Source organism: Oncorhynchus tshawytscha, linkage group LG17, assembly GCF_018296145.1.
Source record: "Oncorhynchus tshawytscha isolate Ot180627B linkage group LG17, Otsh_v2.0, whole genome shotgun sequence".
Lineage (NCBI taxonomy): Eukaryota > Metazoa > Chordata > Actinopteri > Salmoniformes > Salmonidae > Oncorhynchus > Oncorhynchus tshawytscha.
Window position 1 is genome coordinate 22,995,349 of NC_056445.1, and position 13,367 is coordinate 23,008,715.

The 13,367-nt window shown below is 49.6% G+C and overlaps 1 protein-coding gene across 3 annotated transcripts in view; it reads left to right on the forward strand.

Moving 5' to 3' along the window:
- Positions 1-13,367, forward strand: part of LOC112217215 (UHRF1-binding protein 1-like) — a 60,449-nt gene that overhangs the window by 34,914 nt on the left and 12,168 nt on the right. For all 3 annotated transcript variants that reach the window (XM_042300468.1, XM_042300469.1, XM_042300470.1), the window contains 8 exons: positions 10-93; positions 978-1,139; positions 1,844-1,953; positions 2,032-2,173; positions 4,632-4,828; positions 5,124-5,879; positions 7,107-7,765; positions 12,816-12,970. In XM_042300468.1, the coding sequence (XP_042156402.1) occupies positions 10-93; positions 978-1,139; positions 1,844-1,953; positions 2,032-2,173; positions 4,632-4,828; positions 5,124-5,879; positions 7,107-7,765; positions 12,816-12,970 (2,265 nt within the window). The remainder of the gene's footprint in view (positions 1-9; positions 94-977; positions 1,140-1,843; positions 1,954-2,031; positions 2,174-4,631; positions 4,829-5,123; positions 5,880-7,106; positions 7,766-12,815; positions 12,971-13,367) is intronic.

The following is a 13,367-nucleotide window of genomic DNA, read 5'->3' on the forward strand; positions in this document are numbered from 1 at the left end:
TCTCTCCAGTGATCAATAAGAGGATAACTGGTGGGGCCATGCAGCTCTCCTTCAGTCACATTACCCTGGACTACTACCCCTCCCACAGAGCAGGTAGACACCACCACAACCTCTACACAACCACCCTACAACATTACTACCCTTCCCACCGAGCAGGTAGACACCACCACAACCTCTACACAACTACCCTCCAACATTACTACCCCTCCCACAGAGCAGGTGGACACCACCACATCCTTTAATTAAACAACCACCCTCCAACATTACTACCTCTCCCACAGAGCAGGTAGACACCACCACATCCTTTAATTAAACAACATTACTACCTCCCACAGAGCAGGTAGACACCAACATCTACCCTCCAACATTACTACCCCTCCCACAGAGCAGGTAGACACCACCACATCCTCTACACAACCACCCTCCAACATTACACCCCTCCCCAGGTAGACACCACCACATCCTCTACACAACCACCCTCCAACATTACTACCCCTCCCACAGAGCAGGTAGACACCACCACATCCTCTACACAACCACCCTCCAACATTACTACCCCTCCCACAGAGCAGGTGAACACCACCACATCCTCTACACAACCACCCTCCAACATTACTACCCCTCCCAAAAAGGAGCAGGTAGACACCACCACATCCTCTACACAACCACCCTCCAACATTACTACCCCTCCCACAGAGCAGGTAGACACCACCACATCCTCTACACAACCACCCTCCAACATTACTACCCCTCCCACAGAGCAGGTGAACACCACCACAACCTCTATACAACCTCCCTCCAACTGCCACACAGCTGATGGGAGTAATAGTGATCTTTCTGATCTCTCAACACCACAAAACGTGTCTTTCTCTGTCTGTATACCATCTCTATTAGTGACAAGAGTAGGTACTTAGACGACGGTTTCTCCCTCATCTTTTGCTTTCTGTCCTCTCCCCCATTCATCTCTCTGTCTCCAGGTGAGAGTTGTCTCCACTGGATGCAGTACAGTGAGGCCACTAAGGCCAGGGAGGGCTGGGCCAGGAGTCTGCTGGAGGAGTTCAAGTCTAACGTGGAGATGTTGAAGACCGCCAAGAGAGACCGGGAGGGCCCGGCCAATTCTCACACCTCACCACAGCACGGTAAACAAAAGAGCAGCACAGGCACGCACACACACAGAGTACGGTAAACACTCACACAGACACTCCTCCACTCAATGTGATTGAAACATAGTAATCCAATAAAGGTGTGTGTTAGAGCACATGTTGAATAAGAAGTGAATCAGGACAACTATAAGAATCTGTCCCAGCAGCCCATGAAGAGTGATGTTGGTTAGACAGCTGACATTCAACTGAACTAGAATACACTTGGTGTCATCTAGTGGGTAATTTTTAGATTGGAATTAAGTGAAGTGTTGGTTTCCCTAGCATCACACTGCCTAGTCACTCTGAGTTCTGTCCTCTCCAGTGTCCAGGTATCCCTCCAGTGTCTCCAGCGTTAGGGACAGTGTGTATGGTCCCGTAGGGCAGGACGAGACAGGAAGAGGAAGAATAGTGGTGGTTAGGGGGCCAGACGACCTACCCCCGGGGTGGGTGCGGGCACGAGCCATGGTACGGGCGAGGGGACGGGGGCGGGCACAGTGCTGCTTCTCATGCCTAGAGCCAGGTACCCCCCTAACCGATGGTGTGCGCACGCGGTGTGCGGTGATACACACCTTTTGAGACGACGTCAGAGTGTGGCAGGTGGTCTGACTGGGTCTCTTTTTCTTTCCCTGTTTCTCTCCCCACTCTGTCTCCTTATTCTCCCTACCATCCTCCCCCCCCCTCTCTTTACCTCTCCTTTCTAGGTAAGATCAGTACTAGTTCTACCAGTATCCTCAGTTCTCCCCAGACCCCCAGGACGCAGCTCCTGTCCAGCTCCATTGTCCTCAGGATAGCTGACTTCAGCATCTACCAGGTCAGCACCCACACAGTTGACATGCTTATCTGATCCACCCACTTGTCGTACTGACCTCATCCCGTATGTGTGTATCAGGTGTCCACAGCAGACCAGCGTCGCTCCAGCCCTAAGGCCATGATCTCCTGTAATAAGAAGTCCCTGTACCTCCCTCCTGAGATGCCTGCCATCCACGTCGAGTTCACCGAATACTACTTCCCTGACGGAAAAGACTACCCCAGTAAGATTGGTTCCTACTCTCATTCAGTTCCTAGTTTTTGGTTCCTAGACCCTCATCCTACAGGGTATACAGGTTTTACTCCAGCCTAGCGCTAACTCACCTGATTGAACTGTTTGAAGTCTTGACTTGATGTTTATGTGAATCGGGTGTGTTAGTGCTGAGGGAAAGGTGAATGCATTAGTGCGTCACCTCTCTTCTCTTCCCCCTCCACTCATTTCTAGTTTCCATCCTCTCCTCTTCCCCACCTCCTGCAGTCCCTTGGCGCCCTGTGTTTATTATATCATCTTCTCTTCCCAGCCTCCTGCAGTCCCTTGCATTGATTATTATATAATCTTCTCTTCCCCGCCTCCTGCAGTCCCTTGGCGCCCTGTGTTTATTATATCATCTTCTCTTCCCAGCCTCCTGCAGTCCCTTGGCGCCCTGTGTTTATTATATCATCTTCTCTTCCCAGCCTCCTGCAGTCCCTTGGCGCCCTGTGTTTATTATATCATCTTCTCTTCCCCGCCTCCTGCAGTCCCTTGGCGCCTTGTGTTTATTATATCATCTTCTCTTCCCTGCCTCCTGCAGTCCCTTGGCGCCCTGTGTTTATTATATCATCTTCTTCTCCTCCTGCAGTCCCTTGGCGCCCTGTGTTTATTATATCATCTTCCCCTCCTCCTGCAGTCCCTTGGCGCCCTGTGTTTATTATATCATCTTCTCCTCCTCCTGCAGTCCCTTGGCGCCCTGTGTTTATTATATCATCTTCTCCTCCTCCTGCAGTCCCTTGGCGCCCTGTGTTTATTATATCATCTTCCCCTCCTCCTGCAGTCCCTTGCATTGATTATTATACACTGCTCAAATAGAACACTTAAACAACACAATGTAACTCCAAGTCAATCACACTTCTGTGAAATCAAACTGTCCACTTAGGAAGCAACACTGATTGACAAATTTCACATGCTGTTGTGCAAATGGAATAGACAACAGGTGGAAATTATAGGCAATTAGCAAGACACCCCCAATAAAGGAGTGGTTCTGCAGGTGGGGACCACATACCACTTCTCAGTTCCAATGCTTCCTGGCTGATGTTTTGGTCACTTTTGAATGCTGGCGGTGCTTTCACTCTAGTGGTAGCATGAGACGGAGTCTACAATCCACACAAGTGGCTCAGGTAGTGCAGCTCATCCAGGATGGCACATCAATGCGAGCTGTGGCAAGAAGTTTTGCTGTGTCTGTCAGCGTAGTGTCCAGAGCATGGAGGAGCTACCAGGAGACAGGTCAGTACATCAGGAGACGTGGAGGAGGCCGTAGGAGGGCAACAACCCAGCAGCAGGACCGCTACCTCTGCCTTTGTGCAAGGAGGAGTACTGCCAGAGCCCTGCAAAATGACCTCCAGCAGGCCACAAATGTGCATGTGTCTGCTCAAACGGTCAGAAACAGACTCCATGAGGGTGGTATGAGGGCCCGACATCCACAGGTGGGGGTTTTGCTTACAGCCCAACACCGTGCAGGACGTTTGGCATTTGCCAGAGAACACCAAGATTGGCAAATTCGCCACTGGTGCCCTGTGCTCTTCACAGATGAAAGCAGGTTCACACTGAGCAGACGTGACAGAGTCTGGAGACGCCGTGGAGAATGTTCTGCTGCCTGCAACATCCTCCAGCATGACCGGTTTGGCGGTGGGTCAGTCATGGTGTGGGGTGGCATTTCTTTGGGGGGCCGCACAGCCCTCCATGTGCTCGCCAGAGGTAGCCTGACTGCCATTAGGTACCGAGATGAGATCCTCAGACCCCTTGTGAGACCATATGCTGGTGCGGTTGGCCCTGGGTTCCTCCTAATGCAAGACAATGCTAGACCTCATGTGGCTGGAGTGTGTCAGCAGTTCCTGCAAGAGGAAGGCATTGATGCTATGGACTGGCCCGCCCGCTCCCCAGACCTGAATCCAATTGAGCACATCTGGGACATCATGTCTCGCTCCATCCACCAACGCCACGTTGCACCACAGACTGTCCAGGAGTTGGCGGATGCTTTAGTCCAGGTCTGGTAGGAGATCCCTCAGGAGACCATCCGCCACCTCATCAGGAGCATGCCCAGGCATTGTAGGGAGGTCATACAGGCACGTGGAGGCCACACACACTACTGAGCCTCATTTTGACTTGTTTTAAGGACATTACATCAAAGTTGGATCAGCCTGTAGTGTGGTTTTCCACTTTAATTTTGAGTGCGACTCCAAATCCAGACCTCCATGGGTTGATAAATTTGATTTCCATTGATACTTTTTGCGTGATTTTGAATGTCAGCACATTCAACTATGTAAAGAAAAAAGTATTTAATATGAATATTTCATTCATTCAGATCTAGGATGTGTTATTTTAGTGTTCCCTTTATTTTTTTGAGCAGTGTATAATCTTCTCTTCCCCACCTCCTGCAGTCCCTTGCATTGATTATTATATAATCTTCTCTTCCCTGCCTCCTGCAGTCCCCTGCCCCAACCTGTATGTGCAGCTGAATGCGCTGCAGCTGGTGCTGGACCCCAGGAGCCTGGTGTGGTGCAACCTGTTTACGCTGGACCTGAGGCAGAGCCTGGAACAGTTCATGGAGCTCTACAAGCTCAACGACGAGGAACAGAAGCCTGACGAGCACATCGACATCAGGGTGGACGGACTAATGCTCAAGGTAGAGGGCAGAAAGGATACACAACCACAGGCTCTGTCATGATGTTATGTCGCTGTTCAAATCCCACACTCATTCAGTACTTGGACACTTTGATGCAGTCATTTGAGAAATGCAAACGCTACCATAGCTGTGAAAAAAGTCCTTGAAAAGGTCAACACACTCTATTTCTGTTGGAGCGTAGTCTTTACATTTCAACAGATTGGAAATTACTCTCATTGTCATCTTGTACAGATTGATGACCTCTGTATGTATATTTTCTAATACTGTGTTTCTCTTCCTCTCTCCCCCACCACAGTTGGTAGTGCCCACGGACAGGGACCCCTCCTATCCCCAGGACCTCCCCCGCTCCGTCTCCGTCCAATGCTCGGAGATGGTGGCCACCAACACCCGCCACCCCCCCAACTGCTCCCGCTCCCACCTGGAAGCCCTCCTCCTCTCCTTTCAAGAACAACAGTTCTTCTCCACCTCCTTTTCCTCCTTCCCTCACTCCTCCACCTCCTTCCCGGTGATCCATCCCGTTTTCCAGCGCCATGCGCATGAGCAGGACACTATGTTGCACAATGTGTATAAAGGGTTGGTGTCGCCCTCGTTGGGCGTGGATGCCCTCAAAATGCCAGCTGCCACAGACTTGTGGGTGGCTCACTTTGCCCAGTTCTGGGTGGACTACGAGGGGTGGCGCGGCGGGAAGGGGCGGCCCCAGCCCTTCGTTGACGCCTTCCCCCTCACTCTGTGGGCGTGCCAGCCGGTCAGACACGCCCAGCACCAGGAGCGGCTAATGGGTGGGGCTTCGAGAGGGCAGAGAACGCCCCTTGCTGCAGGCCTGGCCAAGAGCGAGCCTGTGGATACCGTAGGACGTCTGCAGAGGAAGAGGCTTTTGAAGGAGTACTATAGTACGGTTACGGATGCCACGGCAACAGAGGCCTCACTGCCACCTAGCAACGGGCTTCACAAGCCACTGTCCCTGGACAACATCCCCCCACCTTCCTCGTCTTCCAGTAAGGAGGCAGACATGCACATGTTAGTGCACGTACAGAAGCATTTGAGCGCACAGGTGAGTGGTGATTCAAATCAAATCAAATGTATTTATATAGCCCTTTGTACATCAGCTGATATCTCAAAGTGCTGTACAGAAACCCAGCCTAAAACCCCAAACAGCAAGCAATGCAGGTGTAGAAGCACGGTGGCTAGGAAAAACTCCCTAGAAAGGCCAAAACCTAGGAAGAAACCTAGAGAGGAACCAGGCTATGTGGGGTGGCCAGTCCTCTTCTGGCTTTGCCGGGTGGAGATTATAACAGAACATGGCCAAGATGCTCAAATGTTCATAAATGACCAGCATGGTCGTATAATAATAAGGCAGAACAGTTGAAACTGGAGCAGCAGCACGGTCAGGTGGACTGGGGACAGCAAGGAGTCATCATGTCAGGTAGTCCTGGGGCATGGTCCTAGGGCTCAGGTCCTCCTCTGAGAGAGAAAGAGAGAATTAGAGAACGCACACTTAGATTCACACAGGACACCGAATAGGACAGGAGAGGTATTCCAGATATAACAAACTGACCCTAGCCCCCCGACACATTAACTACTGCAGCATAAATACTGGAGGCTGAGACTGGAGGGGTCAGGAGACACTGTGGCCCCATCCGAGGACACCCCTAGACAGGGCCAAACAGGAAGGATATATCTTTTGGTGTGTCTGTACACTGTAGTCTGTGTGTGTGTGTGTGTGTGTATACACTAAGTGTACAAAACATTAGGAACATTCTCTTTTCACAACATATCTTTCACCTGGTCAGTCTATGATCCCTGATTAATGCCACTTATGTGTGTGTGTGCGCCATGGGTGAATGAGCAAGACAAAATATTTAAGTGCCTTTGAACGGGTTTTGGCAGTAGGTGCCAGGTGCACTGGTTTGCGTGTCAAGAACTGCAATGCTGCTGGGTTTTTCACACAACAGTTTCCCGTGTGTATCAAGAATGGTCCACCACCAAAAGGACATCCAGCCAACTTGACACAACTGCGGGAAGCATTGGAGTCAACATGGGCCAGCATCCCTGTGGAACGCTTTCCACACCCTGTAGGGTCCATGCCTTGATGAATTGAGGCTGTTCTGAAGGCAAAAGGATGGTGGTGCAACTCTATATTAGGGAAGTGTTCCTAATGTTTTATACACTTTGTATTAATGTATGAGGTGTGTGTGTGTATAATGTGAACCAACATGTGTTACACTGTTTATTTGAGAATGCTGAATTGTGTGTAGTTATGAGTATAATGTGTGTCCAGGTGAGCCACAGGCAGTACATGTTCCTGATGCGGCTGCAGCGCAGCATCAAAGCCTTGCAGCACACCCTGCAACAGGACCTGGAGGGGATGGGCTCCAAACGAGACAAGGCAAAGACCACATCGGACCCCCCTCCAGACCACCAGCCCTTCAGTGCCTGTGTGGGGATCCTGCTCAAAAGTGCGGAGATAGCTCTCCTCTTGAAGCCGGTCCCCCAGCCCGAGGGTCCTGGTTCCCCCCTAGGGTCGGAGTTGTCCCCCTCGGAGAGTAGATGCACCTTGGAGACTGGGAGTGACGGAGGGGAGGGGGGGGATAGAGGAACCCACGTGGAGGGGGCTGGGACAAAGGGAAGCTGTACAGTGGACCAGCTTATGTGTGGGGTAGAGGGTGGGATAACGCAAGGCCCCGCCCCTCTCATCCCCGCCTCTGCCCCCAACCTGAAGGTGTCTTTTGATGAAAGGACAGGGAGATCGAGTTCAGAGGAGTTGGGAGAGGCTATCCTGGAGTCCCGGACTGGGGGAGAGGAGCCGGGGACCGGAGTTGATTGTACAGCCCAGCAGGGTGAGTCCTCCAGGGCAGACCCCACTCTCTCAGACCCACTCTCCACCAAAGACTGGAACGAGAAGAACCCTGGGGCCAGACTGCCTGAGTCTATGTCCAGGTATTTCCCTTCCATCATTATCATAATACAGTCCTTTTCCAGCTAAGTGTTTCCACTGCAGTCATTTAGCTGTGGTGCCACGGCAAAATAATTGCTGCCACTGCAAAAAAAATGTATACTGAGGTGCACTTTGAAGATGCTGGAACAGTCCACATTTACTTTTCGTCTGCAGACAAAATCAGACAACCCCACAGTATAATAGTTCCTCTATTTATATAATCGGCAAGTGTGTTCTATGCCAGATAAGTATTCCTCTCGAGGCACGTTCAAGTTATGAGTGTCATAGGGAGGGAATTCCCAGAATCAAAAATCTGCTGCATTTATAGGCTGCTCACACTTTTACCAGCCGCACCGGTTTACTCTTTATATGGCCTGCGTATGGTCTAATGAAGGAACGCTGAATGAATGGAATGAATAACTTAGAATGAAATGAATGATCGAAAATAGGCCTACCTGCTTGCACTCTGTGCCAGCTGTGTATTCGTCTACCATGTTGGTCTTCTAAACTGGAGATTTCACTCTCGCAGCACATTTCCACGGCGATGTAGCCTATTCATTTATCATAACCGTAATTTTTATTTCTCCGGTTAGGCCTACGTTAGCCATTTTCATGTAACCTAGGCTACCCAGGAAAAATACGCTTTGTAATGTGTTGTATCACAACCGGCTGTGATTAGGAGTCCCATAGGGCGGCGCACAATTGGCCCAGCGTCGTCTGGTTTTGACCGGGGTAGGCGTCATTGTAAATAAGAGTTTGTTCTTAACTGACTTGCCTAGTTAAATAAATAAAAATTCTCTGGTGGGGAGAGGGAACATAAGCGCTGCACGTGGACAATGTTAGCACCTCACGAAGAAGGGACAGTTCCCGGCTCCACACACTCTCAATGCGCGCTTGGCTGGTAGCCTTATGTCTGTCTCGCCGTTCACAGAATGGAATTCACATCACAACAAGCGCCTGGGGTTTGAAAGTGTATTAATAACTTGATTTTAAAATATTTCCCGACCCGCAATGTAATTTTTCTGAACCACAAGCCGACCCACGGGTTGAAAAGTTTTTTTTATTCCAATGGGCTGCTGATTTTTTAAATCTTTTTATTATATTATTTTTGGCTCACCCATGTGTATCTGACCCGATGCAGGACTCTACTAATGATTAGCCCAACAGGGTAAATGCAGATAGGCTACACCATGCTTCAGCCTATTTATTTATAGCCACTATGCTGCATCAGTTGGGATAAAGGTGATAATGCTTATTGCTAATAGCATACCTGATCATATGAACCGTGCATAGGCTATAAGCATGGTCCACTATGTTACAATTTAAACAAATCATTTTACCAATATGTTATTTGGCTCATTTCTGGAGGTAGAAATTATATTTTGGTTGGTGTCAACAATTTTATTTTCATACATTTTTGATAGAATGTCCTTTTAAAAAGTTACCAGAAGTGAGCTTCTCAGTCCTTCTGCATCAAAATTCTCTTGGGGGGGGACCCCCAAAACAGTTGGGGAGGGAAACCCCCTGACCTTTCCCCTCTACTGCTACCCATTTCTCCAGAGGAACACTGATTCCGTTACTTCCATAACATATTGTTCAGCTATTCAGACGGTCAGTCTGTAAAACATTTACAGTGAAGATTCACTCCAAAGCAAACAATAAGAACATCTTTACTGTGACTTGGTGCATGTCCTGGTCGCCAGATCAGCAGTGGGAAATGCAGGCCAATCGGCAGGCAGACCGTAACACTCATTCAGAGGACTTATGACAAGCTTTAAATAAACAGTCACTCCTATTACTGCAAGACTCAGTCACAAAAATACTTCCTGCAGATGTCATTACAGTTACTCACTTATTCATGCCCAGCTTAGTAAAGCATCATTTAATGTTACTTTACTGTTACTTGGTCAGTCCCATCACATCAGTAGGTGGTTCTACATCATGCCTGTGTAAATACAGTGACCGCACTGTACCTGCCCTATACGTTACAATATCAATGTTGTCACCCATAAGAGGTGTTTGTTCATTTGTGTGTGTTTCTACCTTGTCCAATGAGCTCCCATACAAGGTGTGCATCTGTCTTTTTGTGTGTGTTTCTGCCTTGTCCAATGAGCTCCCATACAAGGTGTGCATCTGTCTTTTTGTGTGTGTTTCTGCCTTGTCCAATGAGCTCCCATACAAGGTGTGCATCTGTCTTTTTGTGTGTGTTTCTGCCTTGTCCAATGAGCTCCCATACAAGGTGTGCATCTGTCTTTTTGTGTGCGCGTGTGTTTTTCTCACTCTGCTACTCTACTCTGTAGCTCAGTGTGTCCTCTGCTCTGACCCATGTGAGGTGTGTGTGTGTGTTTTTCTCACTCTGCTACTCTACTCTGTAGCTCAGTGTGTCCTCTGCTCTGACCCATGTGAGGTGTGTGTGTGTGTGTGTGTTTTTCTCACTCTGCTACTCTACTCTGTAGCTCAGTGTGTCCTCTGCTCTGACCCATGTGAGGTGTGTGTGTGTGTTTTCTCACTCTGCTACTCTACTCTGTAGCTCAGTGTGTCCTCTGCTCTGACCCATGTGAGGTGTGTGTGTGTGTGTGTGTGTGTGTTTTCTCACTCTGCTACTCTACTCTGTAGCTCAGTGTGTCCTCTGCTCTGACCCATGTGAGGTGTGTGTGTGTGTGTGTGTGTGTGTGTTTTTCTCACTCTGCTACTCTACTCTGTAGCTCAGTGTGTCCTCTGCTCTGACCCATGTGAGGTGTGTGTGTGTGTTTTTCTCACTCTGCTACTCTACTCTGTAGCTCAGTGTGTCCTCTGCTCTGACCCATGTGAGGTGTGTGTGTGTGTGTGTTTTTCTCACTCTGCTACTCTACTCTGTAGCTCAGTGTGTCCTCTGCTCTGACCCATGTGAGGTGTGTGTGTGTGTGTGTGTGTGTGTTTTCTCACTCTGCTACTCTACTCTGTAGCTCAGTGTGTCCTCTGCTCTGACCCATGTGAGGTGTGTGTGTGTGTTTTCTCACTCTGCTACTCTACTCTGTAGCTCAGTGTGTCCTCTGCTCTGACCCATGTGAGGTGTGTGTGTGTGTGTGTGTGTGTGTGTGTGTTTTTCTCACTCTGCTACTCTACTCTGTAGCTCAGTGTGTCCTCTGCTCTGACCCATGCGAGGTGTGTGTGTGTGTTTTTCTCACTCTGCTACTCTACTCTGTAGCTCAGTGTGTCCTCTGCTCTGACCCATGTGAGGTGTGTGTGTGTGTTTTTCTCACTCTGCTACTCTACTCTGTAGCTCAGTGTGTCCTCTGCTCTGACCCATGTGAGGTGTGTGTGTGTGTGTGTGTTTTTCTCACTCTGCTACTCTACTCTGTAGCTCAGTGTGTCCTCTGCTCTGACCCATGCGAGGTGTGTGTGTGTGTGTGTGTGTGTGTGTGTGTGTGTTTTTCTCACTCTGCTACTCTGTAGCTCAGTGTGTCCTCTGCTCTGACCCATGCGAGGTGTGTGTGTGTGTGTGTGTGTGTGTGTGTTTTCTCACTCTGCTACTCTACTCTGTAGCTCAGTGTGTCCTCTGCTCTGACCCATGTGAGGTGTGTGTGTGTTTTTCTCACTCTGCTACTCTACTCTGTAGCTCAGTGTGTCCTCTGCTCTGACCCATGCGAGGTGTGTGTGTGTGTGTGTGTGTGTGTGTGTGTGTGTGTTTTCTCACTCTGCTACTCTACTCTGTAGCTCAGTGTGTCCTCTGCTCTGACCCATGCGAGGTGTGTGTGTGTGTTTTTCTCACTCTGCTACTCTACTCTGTAGCTCAGTGTGTCCTCTGCTCTGACCCATGTGAGGTGTGTGTGTGTGTTTTCTCACTCTGCTACTCTACTCTGTAGCTCAGTGTGTCCTCTGCTCTGACCCATGTGAGGTGTGTGTGTGTGTGTGTGTGTTTTTCTCACTCTGCTACTCTACTCTGTAGCTCAGTGTGTCCTCTGCTCTGACCCATGTGAGGTGTGTGTGTGTGTTTTTCTCACTCTGCTACTCTACTCTGTAGCTCAGTGTGTCCTCTGCTCTGACCCATGTGAGGTGTGTGTGTGTGTGTGTGTTTTTCTCACTCTGCTACTCTACTCTGTAGCTCAGTGTGTCCTCTGCTCTGACCCATGTGAGGTGTGTGTGTGTGTGTGTGTTTTTCTCACTCTGCTACTCTACTCTGTAGCTCAGTGTGTCCTCTGCTCTGACCCATGTGAGGTGTGTGTGTGTGTTTTTCTCACTCTGCTACTCTACTCTGTAGCTCAGTGTGTCCTCTGCTCTGACCCATGTGAGGTGTGTGTGTGTGTGTGTGTTTTTCTCACTCTGCTACTCTACTCTGTAGCTCAGTGTGTCCTCTGCTCTGACCCATGTGAGGTGTGTGTGTGTGTGTGTGTGTTTCTCACTCTGCTACTCTACTCTGTAGCTCAGTGTGTCCTCTGCTCTGACCCATGTGAGGTGTGTGTGTGTGTTTTTCTCACTCTGCTACTCTACTCTGTAGCTCAGTGTGTCCTCTGCTCTGACCCATGTGAGGTGTGTGTGTGTGTTCTCTCTACAAAGGAAAGGCAGTCTGTCAGTGGTTTCTGACCGGCTCAGCTCCTCAAACACCCGGTCCACCTCCCTTTATTCTATTTCCAACATGTAAGACACGTCTGTCTGTGTGTGTGTCCGCATTCCTTTAAATATCTGTTCACGGTGTGTGTGCATGTAGAATTGTCTGTGGTTGGGTGTATATCTGTGGGAGTGTATGTGGGTCTGTATACATTTACACGCTGCAAGTTGGTGTGTGTACCCGGTGAATAGTGTGTGTAGCCTTTATCTGGTGACTAGTAGCAGATAGCCATGGCTAGTTCAACGGTCTAGACCTGAGCCCGGTTTCCCAAAAGCATCTTAAAGCTAAGTTCATTGTTAGAACCAGCTCAATGGTTCTGATGATGAACTCAGCCTTAAAATGCTTTTGGGAAATGGGGCGCAGGGCTATTCAAATCCAAGCCTTGAGGTCAACAGTACTCCTGTTTTTCTTTCCCCCTCACTCTTCTCCCCCACTCACACTCACTCTGTTTGTTTGTGTTCCAGTGGGCGTCTGATGAGGGAGCGTTCCCAGTCCAGTTTCTCAGTGTCCTATAAGAACATGAAGAAGACTCCGTCTCTGCAGTCCTTGGACAACCTCTCCATAGACAGCTACCTGATGGAGGACGGAGACACAGACACATACAGCCTGCTGGAGAGGGGTAGGAACCACACACACACACAGGGCCCTGAGTCCTAGACTTCCTGACGGGCTGACCCCAGGTGGTGAAGGAAGGCAACATCACCTCCACCACTCTGACCCTCAACACGGGGGCCCCTCAGGTGCGTGGTCAGCCGCCTCCTGTACTCCCTGTTCACCCATGACTGCGTGGTCATGCGCGTCTACATCTCATTCATCAGGTTTGCTGACGACACAACAATGGTAGGCCTGATTTTACTAACAACAATGAGGCAGCCTACAAGGAGGAGTTGAGAGCCCTGGTGGAGAGGTGCCAGGAAAATAACCTCTCCCTCAAGGTCAACAAAACGAAGGAGCTGATCGTGGACTTCAGGAGGCCGCAGCGAGAGAACGCCCCCATCCACATCGACAGGCAGTGG